The sequence below is a fragment of the Sinocyclocheilus grahami genome, unplaced genomic scaffold (genome assembly GCF_001515645.1).
Source record: "Sinocyclocheilus grahami isolate Dianchi unplaced genomic scaffold, SAMN03320097.WGS_v1.1 scaffold487.1, whole genome shotgun sequence".
NCBI classification, from domain to species: Eukaryota; Metazoa; Chordata; class Actinopteri; order Cypriniformes; family Cyprinidae; genus Sinocyclocheilus; species Sinocyclocheilus grahami.
The window spans coordinates 1,474,831-1,498,714 of NW_015505666.1; the positions used below are offsets into that span (position 1 = coordinate 1,474,831).

Sequence of the window (23,884 nt, forward strand, 5' to 3'; positions counted from 1 at the left end):
GAAGAGACAGTAGCTGATGGTGCAAAACTGACGGGCCTTTCAACGCAACATCTGCTAGCGAGCTAAACATCATTAAGGCGACTCGCACGGATCTGACATCCCTGCAGTATTTTCTGCTGTGATGGGCGGCAGCCAGCCAAAAGGACAGTCGAAAACAACACAAAGAGCTCTGAATTTGACATTTCAAGTCCCAAACATTTGCATTTAGGAAAATGCCACTCAAATCTAAAGCAAGAGATACAAACAGGTTTAGCTGAATGGATTTCTTGGGGGCAACCTTATGCAACATTTTGGCATTTAAAATGGCTTTTTATTTAACTGAACATGAGCTGTATGCAATGAAATTTCATCAATAAGAAAAACACACAATGCTTTTCTTCCCAGGTCTGAATCAATTCAAAAGAAGTGGGTCCTTTCAACAGACACGACTATTCATTTTCGGGTACGGTCCATCTATTTCACAAGACTGCAAATGAAACAGAAAACCTATTAGCTCGTGTTTGTTAAAAACATACTCAAAGCAATCAATAGACCAAATATATGAGGAAAGAGATGAAAACAGAAAATGAGGAAACCAGGTATGGAAGGAGGGAAACAGATCAACGTCAAGAAAAAAATAAAATAAATAAAAAGACTCTTGAGGAAGAAAAGGGAGAAAAAGGAAGGTGCTAAATGAGATATGCAAAAAAAAAAAAAGGAAGAAGGAAAAGGAATTTGATTACGAGCGTAAAACATGCAAAAGCAGAAGAAACTGTGTTTGTGTTTATCTCAATCGCATCCTCTAAGCGTACTCCAGGCGACGAGTGCCTCGGGTCAGTAATTGAGAAACCAATATGGTTCCTCAGAGATCCGACGCCTAGCGTTCAGTAACATTCTCATATCTCAGAACGAGTGCGGTCCAACTTACATTTAAGATTGCATTCTACCTGCAAGCTAGAAATTATGGGAGACATTTCTTTTATGAGAAAAAAGGGGGGAAACTCATTAACATGAAGCCGTGGGATGAAGTGAAATGCATGTTTAATTTTGGAGAGTGAACAGGAAACTTGGCGAACAACATGCTAAAACTCTGCCGTCAATCAACTCAATCTCTTAATCGAACACTATGGGGGTAAACTGAAGTTATACACATTGTTTACTTTCATTTAAATCTTTTTTTTATTGCAAATAAATGCAGTCAACCGCTCAACTCACCTCTGACCACAATACAAACCAAAATGTATCTTCATTATGGGCACAGTTTCAGTGATATTTCAGTGATAAACAATATACAGATGAAAAACTTATCTTCATTATGCCATGGTTTCAGTGATATTTAAGTGATATACTATGTTTAAGGTACTTTGTACAGACTGATGTGAAATGCACAACTACAGCCTTTAGTCCTTGCTTGACAATGAGAATTTTGTCATCAGACTTCTGTGAAGCAAATGCTATCTCACGACCAATTTGTTCGTATTTTACAAGGTGGCTAATTCGTACGACCTCATTCGCATGACTTTGTATGATGTCTGTGTGGGGTCGGTTTAGGGGCGGGGTTAGGGGTGGTCATTCGTACTAATCCCAACGAATTTGCCACCTTGTAAAATACGTACAATTTTTCACAAATCATACAAATTCGTGTATAAAAAAAGTGAGGTTGTGCAAATTCATATGAATTAGCCACCTTGTGCAATATGTATAAATTGTCATGAGATCGGGCTAGTGGAGCACAAAAGTAGTTTAGCACAATGTTAACATTTTCTTTTTTTCTCAAATCTAATTTGCACTTTCAAAACGTGACAGGTTGCATTTTGTTTCGGAACAAGTCAGAATCTCTCTCTCTCTCTCTCTCTCTCTCTCTCTCTCTCTCTCTCTCTCTCTCTATATATATATATATATATATATATATATATATAATTTAATAGTGCCTTAATTGTACATTTTGTCCTTTAGGAGCTTTACAGGCCACTGTATGTTTTCATTGCATTTAAAAAAAGCACCCTGAACATCTCCTGCTGTGTTTAACTAAAGAAAAAAGTCACACGGGTGAGCAAATGATTGCAAAATGTTCTTTTTTCAGGTGAACTACTCCTTTAAACTGCTGGTTTTGTATGATTAGAGTGTTTTCAGAGGAGACCTGGGGAGTCTAAGACGAAGTAGTCTTGCAGTTATTGCCTCTGAAGCTTAGCTTAAATCTTATTGCTTCCACTGTCATAAGGTCTCAGCTTTGTCCCTCAAACACGATGCATGATGTGGTTTCCTCTGATATCAATGCAAATACTGAATATAAATAAAATTTTACTTTCTAGTCGAGTTCCTATGGAGAACAAGAAACTGTTGTATTTCCTCTTGTACTACATACATGGACAGATAGTTTGTACATACATTAAAGATGTGCACTTGATGAATACAAAATGGACTCAGGCGTCAACATAAATGAGGCACAAGGCTGAAATAAACAGTTATCTCTCCACATTTCTCCCCATCCCTGTTGAGCTATTGGCTTTATTGTTACTCTCAAAGGAGAAATGACTATGTTTTACATTAAAGTCATCTTTCACTCTGTTTTACAGCCTACGGCAAGTCATGAAGTCCACACAACTCCAGCTGAGAGACAAAAAGCAGACTGTACGACTTTATCAGAAACTGAGTGATGGAAACCTAGTGCGCTTCTCTAATGGATGTCTTTACAATGCTTCCAACTCACTCTGTAACTCCATATCACACATACGCACAAACAGGCACCATCTTTGCTTCTACATGCAATTTTAAACGTGTTTTGCAGAGTTATGCAATAGAAGAACCATTTTAAAAACCAGAACAACATTTTTTACTCTTTGGCTCTATAAAAACCACTCATAATGACATCAGTGATTCCAAACCTCAGGATGATTCTTAATAAGATACCTTAATTGTTTATCTTGCTTAAACAGTTCTGGGGCAATCATAGATAAACTTAATTTATTTTATTTATTTCCAAATGAAATCAAGATGAGGTCTTTAAAAAAAGTAAAGTCATTTATGCTGAAACTTAAAAATCGTAGAAGCTTAACCAATATGTAATTACACCTATTATGAATACACTGTCTTTTCCACAAATTTTAATGACAAGTTATGACTTGCAGGTAACAGGTTTGCAGTCGAAATCCTACTCATAAGTACCCCCTGGGGTATATGAACATTGCTTTGTAATCACTTAACCAATACATTAATCTCAACCTACACTCTTAAAAATAAAGGTGCTTAAAAGGTTCTTCACAGCGATGCCATAGAAGAACCATTTTTGGTTCCAAAAAGAATCATTCAGTCAAAGGATATTTAAAGAACCATCTCTTTCTTACCTTTTCATAATCTGAAGAACCTTCTGCCACCACAAAGAACCTTTTGTGAAACAGAAAGGTTCTTCAGATGATAAAGGTTCTTTATGGAACCATTTAGACAAAAAAAATGTTCTTCTATGGCATTGTGAAGCACCTTTATTTTAAGAGTGTAAAATGTAAGAAATTTTACATTAAAGATTCATATAGCCAGGTACAATATTTGTTTTTTTCAGAAGATTAGATCTTGAAATCTAGATCTTGAAATCTAGCTCTGTTTACAAGTGGTATTAACATATTTCTTAGGTTATCTAATCAACATGTGCTTTATTACACACTGATGTAGCAAGTAACCTAAATGAATACCTTTTCATCAATGAATTCCAATTATGGTTTGATTAAAGATCAATACCAGGAACAAAAAGCTATATAAAGTACTAAAGTTCTAAAAAGATCTACTGAATAAATATTTTTGTGTGTGTATATATACAGTGGGTACGGAAAGTATTCAGACCCCCTTACATTTTTCACTCTTTGTTATATTGCAGCCATTTGCTAAAATCATTTAAGTTATTTTTTTTTCCTCATTAATGTACACACAGCACCCCATATTGACAGAAAAACACAGAATTGTTGACATTTTTGCAGATTTATTAAAAAAGAAAAACTGAAATATCACATGGTCCTAAGTATTCAGACCCTTAGCTCAGTATTTAGTAGAAGCACCCTTTTGATCGAATACCTTTAACAAACAATGCACCCAGGGTTAATTTAGGATAATTGGGACATTTTTTCATCTCAAAGACAAAAATGGCCCCAATTTAACTTACCGGTAATTCACCTTACATTACGAGGAGCATGTCATTGATATAACACTTTAGCATCATCATACATGAATGGGCAATGATGCTTCTTCTGTGGTGAGAGGATATTGTCCTTTAAAGACCTTTTCTTTTCCTCACAAATGTGATGTACTGATCAGTGAAACAGAACAGCATCAGATTTGAGCGGTCGTCCTCTCATCCAAAGCCCCCAACTCGCCTTCCCACACATTACAGCTCTTAAAAGTTTGCACCACAAACTTGGATATCTATACAAATGAGGAACACAGCAAAATAAGAGCTTGCCAGGTCTCTCTGACGACAGATGCCATGGAAACAAGGTCTAGTGTGACAATGCCATATTAGTAGTCTCATAATAATCTATAGTACAAGCAACTGAACACTCTCTGATCTTGAACATTGCTGATTTGATGTAAAATAAATGTTCTTTTGGAGAGTTAAAATTGTGTGCTATCCAAATTTGAAAGACAGCATCTTCATGGCTTTATTGGGAATTCAATAACATCCGAAACGGAAGAAAACCATTTTCACTCACCATAAATGGCAGGATAACAGAAGAAAACATTCATTCAAACTGTCTTCAATTTTTCAAAACACTTTCAGAAAAGAACAAACCGGTTATCATTTTATTTGAAAAAAAGGACTAGTAAACTTTAGCTGCCTCTTTGCTTTTCTCTCGTACAACATGCAACAATTTCTCCCCTACTGATGCAATCAGGAGAAAGACTAAAATGCACAGAAAAGTGGGGCAGGGCTTTGTATTCTTGCTAACACGGCATTTGGAGGAATGGTAAAAAATGTTTTTTTGTTGTGTCTGCGCATCTCACAAATCTGAATGGCAGGATCAGAGCTTTAAGCACAAGGAACCCTGCGGATTGAACAGCTTGTGGTCCCTGTTTCACCTTGAGAGTTAAAGCTGTGATCTCACTAGCTTTCGAAAAGTAGTGCTTGAAAGACACACATAGATCTGTCTAATTTGGAGCAGAAATAGATTAGTCTTCAGTCAAAGCCAAAAAAGTATGTCTTTTCACTGGCTGACAGACATCTCAGACTCATCAGACATGGTTATACTGATACACTGAAACCATTACAGTATAGTTCACCAAAACTAATACAATTCTGTCATACCCTCATGTTGTTCCAAACCTGTACTGTATATTCTTCTGTAGAACATAGAAGTAGTTATTCTGAAAACTGCAAGTTGGCCTTTTCATGCAAAGAAAAGACTACAATGTTTGTAAAATATAGTGGTATTTAAATTTTTGGGTGAAGTATAGCCTTTAACGTCAGTATAAATCCAAACATCACAAATAATATGATGAATAAAACAATCACAAAGTTTGCAGCGGAATGCCTTGGGTCTTGATCTCTAAAATATTCTTTGCTCACAAGTTCACAGAAGTCAAGGCTGAGTCAGCACTCAGCTGAAATCCTCTCAAGTTGCTGACACTTGACTATGTATTATTCTATCTCTTTTATCAAATCCTGAGAAAAAAATGGTTCAGGTTGAGAGTTCAAAAGCCCGGGAGCTTACAAATCTCTTAAGCAGAGATCTGGTGGACACATCACAGCAGTTACCTGCTTTGTAGACTATATTCAAAAAGAGTTTAGCTAGCAACTCAAAACGGAGTTGCAAAAATATAGTATTTTTTACTATTATTGCCTTTTTTCCTCAAACATACTGTATGGAAGTCGATATGCAGTGGGTCATACATTATTATTTAGTTTTCTTCAAGATCTTGACTTACTTTAAGGTCTAAGGAGGCTTCCAAACTTTTAAAGACAGTAATTTGCTAATCCATTTGGTTCAGCTAATGGCACAGAAATTACACACTACATACACCTTTAAAGTCAACATGAAATGTAAATTGCAATCATCAGGAATTGATTGGATTGTTGTTGTTTGATAATTCTTGCAATCTCAAGTCAATGAAGTGTTCTTTGTATGAACGTGCCTTAAAGGTGACATATCACGAAAATCTGACTTTTCTAGGTTTTAAGTTCTATAATCAGGTCCCCAGTGCATCTACCAACCAAGGAAATGTGAAAAAGATTAACCCAGTAACTTTGTTGTGGGAAGCCTTTTTCTGCACGTGTCTTGAGAAAACGAGCACGTCTGATTTCGCTCCCTTGGTGACGTGGCATTTCCACCCCTTAATCTCATTTCCACCCCTTAATCTGTAAATTTACACCCACTGCGCCAATACTGCTTCCACTCAAAATAGGCATTTTCAAAATGATATAATAAATGATCTGTGGAGTAATTTGAGCTGAAACTTCACAGACACATCCTGGGGATACCAGAGACTTATATTACATATTGTAAAAAGGGGCATAATATGTCTCCTTTAAGTAAAGTCTTGTCAATCCTAGCACACAGTACACAGTGTTCCGCAAACCCTTAAAACTCATCACTGGACCTTACAAAGACATCAGCACTGTAACAGGCAATCTTCTGTCCTCAGATAACCAGTTACTTAAGAGAGAATGACAAGCTCACCCAGTCATTTTCTCTTGTCGGTCGAGCTGATACAGTAGCTGTTTCTCCTCCCACTCCATCAGACAATTTTTTTCAGTCGCTCTGTGGCACGAGCTAAGACATCCAGATCTCTTGAGTGCTGTCTGGAAATCAATTTTGATGTTCAAAACTATGATGCATGAAACTATAAAAGGCCTACGAAGTAATTAAGAAGCTTTTTCACTTGTGGAGCTAAAATGCCATGCTTGTGTGTACCTCAGGGGACCGAGTAAACCTGAATGCATCTTGACAAATGAAAGGGTGGAAAGCAATTCAAAGTCATTTGATGAAAAACTTCAGGGAAATATAACCACGACAGCCTTCCACTTTTTATTTTGCCTGCTTTATTAGTCTCGTAGCGCTTTTTGAAAATCTATTCCGATGTCTGTCAAAGCTGCTGGGAGGTCGGGAAGGAAATAAGAAAATGAAGCACATTTAATTTACAACACATTTAGACTGCTTTCTTATGATATCTAAATCTAAGGGATTGAGGCTGCCCAGGTGGGATCGTGAGGCCTATTGATTACGTCGTATGGTGGTCTGTATGTGCACAATTTGTTCATGCCGTTCTCTCCTTTCATACAGCACCTCTACACCTGCCACCTCATAAATGTCAAACCCACTCCGTTCACCTCGAAGACATTCTGCTATTGATTTCTTTCCTTCATTTCTCGACTCAAAAGCGGCTGCCATGACCTTATTCCTTCCTCTATTAATGCAACGCACGTATGCCTCCATAAAACCTCTTTTACTGAGCTGGAATGTTGTGAGATTTTACCAGACGGCTTATGGACTTCCCCTCTCAGCTTTAAACCTGGGTTTACAAGACATACCTCCTCTATTAATGTATTTCATGCAACGTTATTATACTTGAACACGGATGGGATCAAGTCTCTCAAAGACTACAACTCAGATTTTTACTGGCAGAAAAAAACAGATGTGATTTTCAAATACAGGAATTAAGTGAAAGAGAAAAATTTATCTATCTATCTATCTATCTATCTATCTATCTATCTATCTATCTATCTATCTATCTATCTGTCTGTCTATCTGTCTGTCTGTCTGTCTGTCTGTCTGTCAGTCTGTCTTTAGAACACAAAGTAGATATTTGTTAGTGTTTTTGTCCTTATAATGAAATTAAACGTGGTCCAAAACAACACTGGACATCATTGATGTTCATTCGATGAACAAATAAAACACTGATACACTTTTAAATGTAAACTACCATTTGAAGGTTTGTAGAGAGTGTTGATTGATTGATTGATTGATTGATTGATTTGTTTGTTTTAAAGAAAGAAAGAAATTATTCTATTCAGTAAGGATGCATTTAATTGAACAAAAATGACAGTAAAGACATTAATGTTACAAAACATTTAGATTTCAAATACATGCTGCAGTTTTGAACTTTCCATTCATCAAGTAATCCCTGAGCTTTGCCATCACAGGAAAATATTACATTAATAACTAATATTAAATTTTATTATTAAACTTAATATTTATTTTTCATGTTGGAAATTGGAAATAAACATTTCACTTTTACTACATTTTGAGTTCACAGCTGAAAAACTGTGAAACATGCTTTATTCCATTTTGTGTTGACAAAAAGTTTATCTGAGGATGTCACAAAGACTTCTAAGAGCTTTCATTGAATGCTATTATGGAGCAAAAAAAAAAAGTACTGCCACTCCACCTCTCCAACTGTCATATTTTTCTCTCTCCCTGTTTTATAATTAAAAGAAAACATGAAAACTACTTGTTTTCTCCACACTTTTGTGCTTCTGATTTTTCACAATACGTATTAATTAACTGAATTTTTCTGCCTAATGTTTGGGACACAGTCTGTGAACGTTTGCCATACATGTCCTCAAGTGATTAGTATTAAAACTTTTGCAGTGACTTCTTAAACTAATTTATTCACCATTCTTCATTTCCGGGAAAAAAAAAACCCTTCCTCAATAAATAGTTTTTTTTTAAAAGCCTGATACAGTATATGTACTAGAACCCCCCCCACCCCCACCCCCCCAAAACCCCAAAATTACCACTATTTTGCAACTATTTGGACAGATGTCTGACTGACTGACTGATCACAAGCCATTGAAAATTATTTTCTGACAAAATTTAACATGCCATATTTTTTAACAGCAATGAGACAGATGATTGGGGTGGTAAGATGGCGCCGACGCTGATGGCTGCCTCCGTGGCGTGCTCCGCAGTTGTTTTTATGTTTTTGTTAGTTTGTCCTGTCTTTAGTTATATCCCTGCAAAGTGTCAGAAAACTGCTCACCACTATTCCACAAGCCCAGTTTGTGCCACGCTCGCCAAACCCACCAGGATCTGAGATCAATATTCAATCAAAGCGTTCAGGCCCTAAAGCAAATGTGCACTCAGGCAGCAATCCTCTTGGCTATGCACATATGCAGCAAAAGTGGGACACAAATAATAAAAAAGAAAGTGAGACATGAACGCGTCAGGCTGAGAACAGAAAGAGCACTTGTTTGGGATATTAATGTCCACCTTTTTGTCCAGACAAGCCTGCCTGGTATATTTTAAAATAAGCAAGACTAGGAAACAGCTGGTATCTAACAAACTCCTAAACAAACTCCAGTCTTTCCTTTAGAGCTTATCTTCTTACAGCCCGTCACACTGAATCGCGAGTGGTAATGGAAAGGAAGAGGGGAGGCACCTGGAGGACATGGAGAACTTAGTCATGAGAGATCATGGACCGAAGGATTAGAAGCGTCAAAAGCTGTTATCTCCGCTGTATTTTGTAACTAGCATCTGAAATGACACTTGAAGAAAGTGACTATTTCTGCTTCTTAGATGAGAGTATGTCTCTGACAGCTAAGCTCGCTTCAGAAAGACACTTGATCCTTAATCCTGAGACTTTCACCCATCTAACACTTGCACAAGCACCCATAATCATCTGCATGCAATTTAATGGTCGATTTAAAGAGATCAGAAATTGAATAGAGTGGTTAAAACAACAATTTATATATGTATATATGGCTGCTGCATATTTTCTTTTCTTTTTTCGTATCCATCATTTTCTGCAAATAACAAACATACAGCATTCATTCAAACTTTGTTTTGTGCATAATTTAAATCCTGGCTATGCATTTTTTTGCCTTTTATAAACCTATTTTATAAACTTTTATAAATGTTTTATAAATCATTCAACTTTAAATGATTTGGATATTTTTTATATTGCAATTTACTATTAATAAATTTAAAATTAAAGCTTGAAAATCTCCAATTGACATGTTCCCATTCAACATCTAACCAAAATATTTGCTACTGTTGTCAAACTATTTCCATACAGTTTTCCCTGTATATATTTGCAATCATAATTGACTTTCTCTTTTATTTATCAACATTTGTTTATAACTCCTATAACCATATTTACATTGCAAAGAGAGGGTTGCATTATGTGTTAACTGTCATGCACTTTACCACAGACAAATAACTGTAATAATTTAAAAATACGAAAAATTATTGTATAGTAGTCATCAAAAATTCTCTCAGCCTTTTTGACCCCAATACAATATTAACTTTTTTCCCAATACAATATTCAAAAGCCCTCCTGAACTGATATGTACCTCTGGTACTTCTTGTGTAATAAAAATAAATAATGATATTTCATGTTGTACACTTTACAGAGCTTAAATAGTTTGAACAATTATTGGGGACCCCCGGAAGTTTGCCGAGGACCCCTAGTGGGCCCCGGGTCCTGGCCCTCTGATTGACAATCGCCGCTCTAAATGGCACTTGATTTGGATCTAGATCATCTGACATTACATAGCATCTTAGAAGCCAGTTATCTTTATGTTAAACCACTGACCCACTAAACTTGTACTTCAGGCTCAACTACAGAAAGCAAAGTGGATGTCAATCCTTCCTAGACTGAACAAACTACAGCTGTACTGTAACCAGCAGCAAAAGATGCTACATTTACCCTATTACTGCCAAGCCATGATAACAAGATTACACCCTGCTTTAGATCAAAAACATCTAGAAAAGCAAGAAAAAAATAGCAATGCTATTTACAAACACTATGTTCTCGGAACCTGCTGTTCGCCTTTAATTTTTCCCAAAGAGCTTTAAAAGCCAGCGCTTCTAAAACAATAATCTCATCTGGAAATGTACCAGCGGAAGAGTGAAAGGAAGATAACCAGGCCTGGATCTCTGGGAGTCCCGGGGCTTTAAAATAGCATCAGCCATCAAAGACAAGGGACAACGAGACAGGGAGATGGGTCGAGATTGGTTTTCTTGTGTCTTGTACGCTCTGTCTGCTTCTATTCCTCACTGGGAGAAGTAAGACAAAGAGTGAGGGACAGATAATCAAGTGCGGGTGTGCGGTGGGCTGCTGGATTGTGGGTAGGGGAAAGAGCAGAAGCTCTTTAATAGATTAGAAGCGCTCGTGTAGCGGAACCCCCACAGGGAGCCCGCGGCCAACCCGCCACTCATGTCTGGGGCAGATCCCTTCTGTCCTTTCACAGGGCCCTGAAACTCAACGAGTGCCTCCGCCATTTGCATCGCAAGCCCCAGGACTATAAACAAGCAAAGAGGCGAGAGTGAATGAGAGAATAAAGGGGGGACAATCCATTTGAATGGTGCGTAATGATGCAATTTAGCTTTGAAATGATGCAGGCTAGCACATTGAGTTCAAGTGTGCTGATGTGATTTACACTGAATTCATGAAATATATTCAAATGACGGAGTGTTTGGAGAGTATCAAATCATAAACTCAAGGAGACTCTGCTGGAAAATCCATCTTAAGCTAGTAGCGGTGTTTTGAAACATGCTATCTAGTTCATGGCTGGTCCAAGCTCATTAGCTGGTTCCATATCAACCACTCTAGGTCATTTTTAATTGCAGTTACAAACGAGGCAGAAAATTCTCAAAATACTTAGTTTGCTAGATCCAGTAAATGGAAGCTTACAATTTATAAATAACTATAATGAAATACTGATGACATAATTGCTTACTGTGGTCTGTGGTGTTTAGTAGATGAATCTAAAGATAGACGAATAGGGCTGTGGCAATGAAATGGCGCTTTTGCACTCTGTACTCTGTATGACATTCGTACTTTGAGTGACAGTTAATCCAGCTGCATTGTGTGAGATGCAGATGGTGCCCTGAGCACCTGTGTCATTCCTCATGGGGTATAGCTGTGTAAAACCGACGGAAAGGAACTCTCGTGTGATAGACACAGCTGGGATAAAATCACACAGGAGGTGAGAGCGAATAAACAAGGCAGGTGACAATTAAGCAACATCACTTGCATTCATGCTAACGTAGTGCGCTGCTATTCAGAACAACCTTAACGTATTGCAACAGTTCAATAAACAAGAAATTAGCATTAAGTAACTTTTGCATTAAAAACGGCCAGGTAGTCTGTATTTTATAGTTTAGAACCAAAAGTTAATTGGGAAGAGTGTGTATGAGTGAAACAGAATAACAATATAATTATTTTTTTAAATATCTTTTATACTAAATATCGTATGCAGCCACAAAAGTGTTCAATAACTCATTTATCTATTTCTTTCTTGGTCTAGTACTGGAGTTTTACTTCAACACAAACAATTCAAAGCACAGTTCAGTATTAGTCCATAATATGGCAGTCAGCATGGGATTGATCGACAGATAATGAGGCATTGTGGGATTGAAAAGCCGCTCGGCAGCAGGGAGCAGGGGTCATCCTGTGAGAGCTCTGTGAGGGAGACATTGGCGCTGGGAAATCCTAATGGCACAGACATCATGCCATTATGCTACAAATTACCTGCCGGCATTAGTGTCACCCTCGGCCCAATCATTTTCTAGCCAAGATCAATCCGAGCTGGGGTCTAGCCGGCCCTCCTCGGGGGCCTGTCCTGGCAATTAGCTATTGATTTTTTTAGCCTTTTATTTTCTGAGGCCGACGCTCCGCCGGCTCCACGCCACTTTCTCAGAGCTGCCACATCAGGCCGGAGGCTGCGACACGGCTGAGATGGTGAACGGTCCTGTCAGGAGGTGAGGATATACAGGCAGAGCAGCAGGTAGTCACCAACCTCTGCCACGGAGCTAAACAACTGATTACAGCGGGCTGAATGGGTCAGTGCTGTTGACAGACCACCTGAGCTATGGCACAACCAGCATGCCAGTTCCTTTTATTTATTTATTTATTTTTATTTTATTTGTTTTTGACAAAATGAGTATCATCATGGTATTCCAACAATTCCACTTTTAAGGTATAGATCTATCTATCTATCTATCTATCTATCTATCCATCTATCCATCTATCCATCCATCTATCCATCGCAGGTATATTCCAGAATATACAAATTTGTAGTTTTTAAAAATAAAATAACAAAATATGTAAAACTACAGTAAGATTTAACTTCTACTGTTAATAAGATATTGGTGGGCTACTATTAGATGGATAGCCTAAATGTCCTAATTCAGATAGGCTACCTGTTTTTTTTTTTATGGTATATCAAAAAGTGTATATTCTTTTAAATGTGATTGTTGGTACATTTTACCAGTTTTTACCATACTTTCAAAACAAAAATTAAAAAAGGGAAAAAATGCAATATGAAAATAATTCATAATCAGGGTCGTCTTATATTCGGCCAATACGGTAATACTACTGTAGAGTACAATTTAAAAAATTGAAAGATTTTGTACTAATAATACAATATATTTTCTTGCTGCAATTTTCTTGCAGAAGTATTTCTTTTTATTTTATGTAAATATATTTTACATTTTATTTTCAAAAGTCATATTCTCATATTCCGGTTCTAATGACAAAATATTGAATATTAAAGACAGAAATTGTTTTGATTGTGCACACACATCTGTACAGTAGATTCAAATCTAGTGATTCAAATCATATTACATATTTTGAAGCTAAAATATTTACTGTAGTTGTAATACGTTGTGCTCTATATACAATAATATTAAAGTGTCATTAATTTCTTACCAGTTTTTGATACCAGTCAGTGCTTCTCTCTGTTTTAGTGTCTATATTACCTGCTATCTTAGCTGATAAGGACACAGTTATTTCTTTTTATGTGTACTCTAAAGGAGAAGGACGAGTTGAAATTATTTTCCAAAGTAATCGACACAATGCCAACTATGCTGTGAATACAGCTTAACTTGTATTGAACCTGGAACACTCCTTTGAGCTGCTGAAAATCACAGGTGCAATGAAGAACCCAGGAAGCATTTTATAGACTTCACAAATAGAAAAACCAAAGAGCAGACAAGAGTAAAGGCAACTGAGAAATGAAGATATTTTTCCCCAACAAAAATAGCCTGTAGAAATAGAGAGAGAGGGATAAGAAAGAGAGAAAGAGAGAAAGAGAGCAAGTGAAGGTCACTCTGCCAGAAATCTAGCTGTTCGCTCAGTTATCACCACGCACAGAAATGTCAGAATGCTGCTGTTTTTCCCCCTATAGGCAACTGTCCTCCCAATTCAGAACAAAACAAACATTTCGCACGGCACATGCAAAAGAGTGAGGATGGAGGTGGGGAGGAGCCTGCAGAGAAAGAGAGAAAGAATGATACGTCAAACCATATGTTCATTACTGCCACCATCAACATTGGCCTAATTTACTATCCTAATGCATGTTCCTGGTTTTATTGGCTCTGATTACATAGATGATGTTTGGAATTGAAAAACACATTTACAAACAGGTGGGACTCTCAAATTGAGACTCCAAATTGATCAAATAATGTCTGTATAAACAAATTGTAGAAGTCAAGCCCCTTAACTATTATTGTGTCAACCAAAGTAACCATAAAAATAGTAGCAGTGACTGGAGTAAATATAAAAGACAGTGATAAAATAAAATAAAATACAATTTGGGTTAATAAGATTTTTTATTTAGCTTTTTTCTTATGCTCATGTACTTGGTTAAAATACAGTAAAATAGTAATATTGTGAACTATTTCACAATTGAAAATAACTGTTTCTTTCTGAATATATTTAAAAATGTAATTTATTGCTGCCCTAACAAAGGTGAATTTTCAGCAGCCATTTCTCCGGTCTTTAGTGTCACATTATACTTTAGAAATAATTGTAATATTCAGATTTGCTGCTCAAAGAAAGAAAGAAAGGAAGGAAGGAAGGAAGGAAGGAAGGAAGGAAGAAAGAAAGAAACAAAGAAAGAAAAAAGAAAGAAAGAAAGACAGAAAGAAGGAAGTGCTGCTTTATATTTTTATGGAAACCTTGATACATTTTTTTTTAAGATCCTTCGATGAATAAAACGTTCAAAAGAACAGATTTATTTGAATTAGAAATAGTTTCACAGTGTAAAAGTATTCATTGTATTGTACCACCTTCCATCTATAGAGTCTTGCCCTACATTTTGTTCTCATTGAACGTCGGTTCACTCAGCAGTTCATCTTGACTTGGCACTTTATAACACTGTCAGCAGTTAACACGTGCACACACATGCATGAAGTCACACAGCCTTGCAACTTGTTGAAAAGGCAGCTTGCAGAAAGCTTCACTAATCAGGCACCATGCTGAGCTCTTTAATTTCTAACCTGTGCCAGCGGTCATGCTGATTAAAGCAAGTGGGGGGTAGGGGCAGAATATCTTAAACCCGAGACCCGAGTGGGAGGCCCATGACTGTTGGTTCCAGTGCTGATTAATGTAGGCTTCTTTAAAAAGCTCTCAATTCCCATTTTTCATTTCCTCTCTGGACACACACTGGCAAAGTCTTGTGCCTAACAGGGCCTTTGAAAAGAGGCGTTAAAAAAGCAATACACATTCATCCTCCCTTTGCCAGGCGCTCAGGAGAGTTCGACATAGCGGAGGAGGCACGCTGTGCACATCTGCACCCGTACATACACAAGCCTAAAGAGGAGAGAGGAAGTCACCGGAAAAAAAAACCCAGCCCCTGCTGTGTGCACCTGCACCCACAATGCACTGCACACATGCTCCTTGAGTAGAACAGCGACAATGGAAATCTGAACAGGAACTCTGCACCTCTGAACAACTGGCCAGGACACGACACTTTGAAAATGATGAAAGCAACTTGTTTGATTAATATGAAAGATAATGGAACTATAGTAAGCACCCCTTTTATTGGTGAATGGTGTGAGGCTTTTTAAATGATAAATTTATTCTAAGGAAAATGGTTATAATTGAGAGGCAATAGACACTAAAATGGGTCTACTCTCCATAAATCATGTATCTTCTCCATTAAGGTATCTTAAAAGGTGATAGGCATGCCAATGAAAATGTAGCAAAGAATAAGAGCCAAAAAAATAAATTAACTTAAAAGAGGCACTCAGTCCTGATGGCAATAAAGTGTATTTATATAAGACAGTGAAACTTTTTTTAAATTTATATTAAGGGAGGGGAAAAAACCACTACGCACTTGCCTCTTCAGTTCAAATGATATGCTACTTCAAACCTATTTTTCCAATATAAATATTTCCTCTCTCTCTCTCTCTGTATATGTATTATGTGCATGTGTGTTTGTGTGTGTGTGTGTGTATAAACATGTTTTCAAAACCTTTGTAATATTTATTAGTATGTAGGATCTGTCTCACAACAGACCCACCTACATGATGGAGACACACACATCAAACCAGCAATAGTATTTTAGAAACGCACTGTTTATATAGTTTTTATTTTATATATACATTTTACATATATATTTACACACACACATAATAGTATACGTATTTTTTAATACTACAAACATTTTAAAAACTTTTTTCAGATTATATATACACAAAGTAAAAATAACTAAATGAATGAATAAATGAATGATTGAATGAATGAATAAATAAATCAATAAATGGTTGAAAGACATAACGAAAAATATTTTTATTAATATAAATATTTAACAAAAATATTTAGAATTTTTATAATTATTGCAATATACTTATTATATAGTACAGGAGACAGCTTTCCTATATATAGACACAGTTTCTGACTAAAGCCAATGGAACACTGCTTGGCCTGTGGGTGTTTATCTTCTCCCTGGTCGCATGAAGGTCTTAGTTTAATTTCATTAAGTCTTTCAGCCAAATTTAATTTCCTCTTTTGATGATTAGATAAACCCACTTTGCTTAACTAAGTTACAGCAACTCTGGAAGCGGGCAGAAAGTTTCCCACTGTTAGGGACTCTCATCTCCTTCCACCCTAACTCACTCCTGACTGAGCACACATTACCGTTCCCGGGCTAAATGTATCCGAAAACAGTCACTTTGTATCCGCCTACTCTACCTGCGAGGAACTGTGCGCAGCTGATCCTGGATCGGTTCATCCTGTCCTCATCACTGATGTCTGAGGCTGATGTCTGTTTGTTTATGTTGTAATGAAAGCAGCGCAGCCCACTCTTGACAGAGAAAATATTTGATATGATCTCTCCCGTCCTATTATGCTCGCTATTCTCATTGATTTAGAGTTCACATGCCTGTTTGAGCAACAAGGGTATGTTTAATTGTTTGTGGGGAGTATTTTTGGTGCTAGTGTGGGTGATGAAGGTTCAGCGAAATCCCTTTTTTTCTCTCTGAAACAATGTTTCTTGTGTTTTGGGGTCTCAATGGTGACATGCCACAAAAACCACAAAAAAAGTGTAAGTGGAAAAGAAAGAAGCAAAGTGCTGTGATGGAACTGCTGTAGAATCATGGGAAAAATTATTGAAGGATTGAGAAAAGGAAGTGCAGTGCTGAGGCCTCTAAGGACAGGGTTGTGTCTCAATGAATTTCTTATTTCTGGAGGGCACGGGACTGAAGAGAGTGTCATGCAGTTTGTAAATGGTCCAATTCTTTTTTGATTTATCAGACACACCATGAAAACAATGTCGCATTCTCTTGTGGCGAGATAAACGCCGGCTGCCACTTGTGAGAGATGCTCACGATTAGCTCGTCAAAGATATCCCTGTGGCGCGCGGTGTGAACATACACGCTCAGAGATAATGTGTTTGCTCATTAGGGATGACTTCCAAAGCGTACTACATTTATTTATTTTTAAATAAAACATGTCATTTTTGTTTTATAGCTATGCTGAGAAGAAACAAAAGAGATCCTGCGCAACCCTTTGCAAACGCTTTAGATGCCATGATGTAAAACACATTATTCGTGTAGCGTATTCATCTTGTAGTAAGTCCCGTCCTTCGGATGAGATGTTAAACCGAGGTCCTGACTCTCTGTGGTCACTAAAAATCCCAGGATGTCTTTCGAAAAGAGTAGAGGTGTGACCTCGGCATCCTGGCCAAATTTGCCCATTGGCCTCTGATCATCATGGCCTCCTAACAATCCCCATATCTGCTGATTGGCCTCCTCTTCACCAATAAGCTAGTGTGTGGTGGGCGTTCTGGCGCACTATGGCTACCGTCGCATCATCCAGGTGGATGCTGCACACTGGTGGTGAATGAGGAGATACCCCCTGACAATGTAAAGCGTGCAGTTGAATTATTGGCATGAAACCAATTGAAATTTTTTTTTCTTTTTTTTTTCTAAAAATTTCAATTGGTTTCATGCCAATAATTCAACTGCACAACATTGTGGTCGACACAAACCATGCTTATCTTCATTGCAAATGAAACCTCGTTGAGAATCACTGCTCAGATCCCTCCTTCAGTACGTCTATGGGATATTTACACCAGTTCTACCTTCTGCCAGGTGAAAATCATACATTCACTCAAAGTAGCAAGCTCACATCTTTTTAACCAGCCAACTAAATTTGAGGTATCATTCAAATGTGTAGAACTGTCAACCTTAAGTATGCACCAAAATAAAGGAGATTCAAACCCAACTAATGAGAAACCACAAAAGTTACAATCCTTATCGTCCACAGGCTACAGTACGTTCCATCAAACCGAACCATATATTCTCTCCAACCACTATTATCAAAGACTTTTAGACCCTTAGCCAACTCTGATCTTGACTTTCTTCTTCCAGTAATCAGTTCCCTAGACACATCCATTCCAACTGCAAGAGCATGAGCACTGTTAGGTCAGGGAAGAGTACCTGTGGGGGAGCCCTCCAGAACCTCCCCAGAGTAACGCGGCTCCTTGAACACCGGTCGGTTGTCATTCTGGTCAATAACAGACACGTCCAGGTCTACAGGTCCCTCTACCAATCTGCCACTTAGGTCAGTGGTGGATACCTGGAGCTGTGAGAGAGAGAGGAAGAGAGTGATTTACACACACATGTGTAAAAAGGAAAGATTCAGCTGTTTCTGGCAGTAATTGACAGAGGAAATAAAGTGCTTCTTTGGTTGCTTTCAGTGTCAGGCAATTGAGATTTCACTTGCAATGTGAGATGATTGGCAAACGGTTTAATCTTAGAATGAAACCTGAAGAAAACTTTCAATGGATGACAGGATTTTTAATGAAAGGAACATCTGAAGAAGCCAGCTGAAGAAATACAAATGTACCATGTTTAAGAATAATCAGGTATATGGCACAAAAATAATATCCAGAGATGCTTTACACTTCACACTTTTTCTTTCACCATTTGCACGCTGATATGACACAGTGGGGTGTTTCTTCAATTATGGGCTTTTTTAAATGTTAAAAATACACACTTTTCGAAATTACTAGTTTGTATAATGTGCATACTATCAGTACCATGAATAAATGCCATTTCTACCTCAACTATAATCACTCAATTCAAATAAAATTTGCAATATTTTAAAATAAAAAAACACATCTTTGTCTTCAGGCTAATTTCATACTCCGCTTTTGCATTTAACCTAAATTACTGAATAATATGTTCCTACTTTCTGAATGTGATAAAACAGTAATTTGATTGAAAGTGATACACAATAACAATGTCTAGTTTCATCTCAAGCAAAATTGTTGGATTTTTGGATTAAAAAAACAACTTGGTAACACTTAAAGCCTTTACGTATAATACATTATAAAGGGTTATTAAAGGGTATAATGCATTATAATTATTCATAATGTGTGTTGTAATACATTATATCTTGTCGCACATAATTATAACCAAACCTAAAATGAATAGTGTAACAATGAATTGCTAGGTGTTATAATGTATTAACTGTGGTTACAATTATTCACGAGATTGTACAATGCATTATAAGGTGCATTACAAGGCATAACTAATGCATTAAAACTACTTTTATAATGCATTATAAATAAAGGCTTTAAGTAAAGTGTTACCAAAAACTTTTGCCCATGCTTTAAATTCTATGAAAATGTATATAAATAATACATATTGACATGGAATACATTAGACATAAAAATGGCAATAGCTGCAGAAACAACCAGACATACAGACCAAACATGAAGCTTATAGTATGGATGTTGTTGCAAAAATGGCAGACATGGACTGCCAGGGTCTTTAGGATGGCCTCATGGTGGGTAATGGCTACCTATGCTGCCTGTGATCAGCAATTATTGAAAGACCTGAGTGGAGATGAGTGTTTGTCTGTGATTGCAGCTGATCTGCAGTATGAGAGCCTGTCTGCTCTAATGGTGCTGAGGAGAAGAGATACACAGGAAGAATGGATTACTAGTTCTCAGAAATACACAGGCAATTTATGAAGGCACTACACAATTTGATTCAATTGCCCTGCTTCTTGCTTGTCTGATGCAGGGTGTGATGCTAAAACCAGATTATATATCAAATATTCATGACATATGTGTGATGATAAGCAATGTATGATTAGGTATGTGTGATATTAATGCACTTTTTATGTGTCCATTAGCTACAGACTGTCATTAGACATGTTTTCACAATCACTTCCTGTCCTGCAGCCATATGAGTGCATGAGAGTGAGGCAAAAAAATTTCTATGAAATTTGCTGACGCAAGTGACACAGAAATGGCTCAAATTACAACTCAAGTCAAGTTTGATTCTTGCCTGTGAACTGTGAACTTGCCTCATTTGAATGAGCTGATTCAAAGCTTTCAATCAGAGCTTTGAATAGATTCATTCAAATCAAAAGTTTGAAGATTTGCTTGCATCATCACTAAAATAAGTTCAACAGTGGCATTTTACATATTTTAAAATGTTGTAAAAAAAATACAGCAAGAATTCAGCAAGGTCACCGTATATTTATTGAATGTGACAGTAAAGACATTTAAAAACAAAACAAAATAAAAAACAAAATATTTTTTAATGCTATTTATTTTCATATTGTTATATTGGTTCTTATAAATTATTAAATGAAAAGATGAAATACCATTAATCTTTTATTTAGTTAAAACAGCAAAACAACATGACTGGATTACTTTTAACTAGATTTACAGCAAGATTTCAGAAAGGCCATAGTACATTTATTGAATGTGATAGTAAAGACATTTATAATGTAACATTTTTTATATTTTTATTTAAATTAATATAAAATTAAATGTTGTTATTTTTAATATTCCCAAAGAATCCAGAATCAACAAAATAAAAAAATTAAATAAAATAAAACAAAACAATTGCTGTTTATTATCATATTGTTATATTGGTACTTATAAATTATTAAACAAAAAGATTAAATACCATTCATTTAGTAAAAACAACAAAACAACATGACTGGATTACTTTTAACTAGATTTTACTGTATTTCACATTTTGCAATAAACATTTTGAATCTTAAAGATGATGGCTGTTGGGAAAAAAAAATATTGAAGTATAGTCAAATTGCTGAAAAATGCAGAGATATAATTTCTGGGATAAGCTAAACCGTGTACCCTCGGCTAAATTCAGTATTTCGAGCAGGTTTTATGTGAAAGCAGACAGTTTGTGATAGTTTACCCAAAAGAGGAATAGTTTACCCAAAAATAAAAATTCTGTAATCTTCATCTTCAGACATCCTCAGGTTTCTCCAAACCTGTAAGATTTACTTTCTTCTGTGGAACAAACACAAGTTATTTTGAAGAATGCTGATATTGAAACCAAAAGGACAGTTTGGCAAGGACATGAGGGTAAGTACATAAAGGGTGACCTATCTCTTTAAGTCTTGTTTTTCCACAACTCTTTCTCATTATCCCATTTTCCCAGCTTGTTTTTGCCTGACTGAACCAAAAATCCTCCCTTAGAGGCAACGAGCCGAACCACAGAGTCCAAGGTGACTGAAAAAAAAGAGGTAAACCCGTTGGGGAGAATAGATTCATATAGAGATAAAGAGAAACGGAGAGACGGGAAGCCATACACAGCCTTAAAAACAGGTAGACAACACAGAGAGCCATGTGGGGAAAATGAGAATGAATATGAAACAACAACAACAGCGCAGGGACGCATTTGGGAGTGTGACGGGAGGGGTTCGTGAGAAGAAAAGAAGAGAAAGAAGATTTATCTGCTTTTCACAGTGTGAAGTTTCACAAGGCCCCACCTGAGAGCGCGGTGATGGCTGAGGCACTAGCATCTGCCTCGCTTCTGTGCCTCAATCTCTCAGCCCCACCGCCTCAGAGCTAGGCCTCCCCAAAGCCCACATCACTTATTCATTCCTCCCTTCTCCGAGCGCTGCCGTAACAGCGTGCATTCCGCACACCCCCGGGAGGCGCACGACGCAAAGCAGAGGCAGCGAAATGCACAGCACGTCCTGTCTCTCTGCCTCAAACACAAACACGCACGCTTGTACGCCAAACATCATACCCCAGGCCAGACACGTTACTGCTTACTAGACGCTCCTGAGCAATTGGCCCGTGAAACACGTTAACCTGACGCAAATCACTATCTGATAAAAGAGCTCAGAACTCTCCTACTGGGCACCTCTAACGCTCCCCTGTAGACTTATGTTTTATTTGCGCACCTGTAAACTGTGCTGAAGCAATGCTTGGAACTTTAGTTTGGTGTGAGGAGGAAAAATAAAGAGTGTTTGCTGACAGTCTTGCACCTTATTGCCTCCTTTGTACTCTTTAAAATGTTTACTTTTTACAAGTAACATTCTAGAAGATGGATGTGTCCTTCTTATAGTACATTCACCAGGTAAAAAAAATAACTTTAGCAATGAATATCTGATGCCATGTTGTTAAAATGGCAACTATTTTATTTTATTTTATTTTAATCATGAAGATGACTTTTTTGTGCCCTTTCCACAACTCTTTTCCAATGTCTCCTTGCCATCAAACTATGTGTACACTTTTATTAAAACAAATTATAATGGAAATAAAAGCTAATATTTGGTCTTTATTCTTCATATATACTCTATATACTTTCAAAGCATGTTTATTTATTATTATTATTATCATTATTAATTATTTTTTATTTTTTTTAAAAAGAAGTACTCTGCCATTCAAACGTTTTTGATCAAGAGTGACAGTAAAGACTTCTGCATTGTTACAGGAAATTTAAATAAATGCGGTTCTTTTAAACTTTCTATTCCTCAAAGAATCCTGAAATAAATGAAAAATAGTTTCCAAAAATAAAACAAAATAAAATAAAATAATTCTTCCTCTTCTTATTATTATTATTACTACAATTTATTATTATTCAAATTATTATTAATTACTATTATATAACAAAAAAATACAAATAAATCTTTTCATCATTGAAATGTACCTTGAATGCCAAATCAGCATATTCGAATGATTTCTAAAGGATCATGCTAAAGACTGGAGGCTGCCAAAAATTCAGCTTTGCCATCACAAGAATAAATTACATTTTAAAAAATAAAAATAAATCATAATCATTTTGATATTAATCTGAATGTATGAAATATGTCTGATGAATGAAATATAATGAAATACTATGATATTATTATTATTGTTGTTTTACTGTATTTTCTAGCAAATAAATGCAGCCTTGGTGAGCATAAGATACTTAAACCAAAAATAAATATCTAAACAATGGTGGGGCTGCATAAAATAAGAAATCTTACAAAAATGTACAGGTGCATTTAGGCAGGTGCTTTTAAGAAAACTACTTACAATAAGTAAATACGCAATTTGTCATTGTAGATTTCATAGTATACAAAAATCTACTTTTAAAAGCTCCTGGAAAGGCACCTGTCTCATACTGTGACTCACAACTTTCCTGGCTCAGAACGGGAACATTAAGAACTCAAATTAGTGGCTCATAAGTCCTAGCTGCGTTAACGGATGATGAGTCTCCCCTCCCTTCTCACACCAGTGGAAATGACCAATGATAGCACTTGCCATTTTGCATTAGCCTAAGAGCCCATCAGGAATGATCCATTATGCAGAGTGGCCAAAACGGGGGAGTTCCTCACTCTGCCAGCACATTACCAGAGCGCTGCGATCGTTGCCGGTAATGCATGACATCACTCCACATCTGCTTTCTCTGTCTCTTGCGGAGGCATG

General features: G+C 36.7%; 1 protein-coding gene across 1 annotated transcript in view; it reads right to left on the bottom strand.

Annotated features, from left to right (window-relative positions):
• LOC107553949 (cadherin-13-like) overlaps positions 1-23,884 on the bottom strand; it is a 208,777-nt gene that overhangs the window by 120,483 nt on the left and 64,410 nt on the right. The window contains exon 7 of the mRNA XM_016236293.1: positions 18,633-18,777. Within this exon, the coding sequence (XP_016091779.1) occupies positions 18,633-18,777 (145 nt within the window). The remainder of the gene's footprint in view (positions 1-18,632; positions 18,778-23,884) is intronic.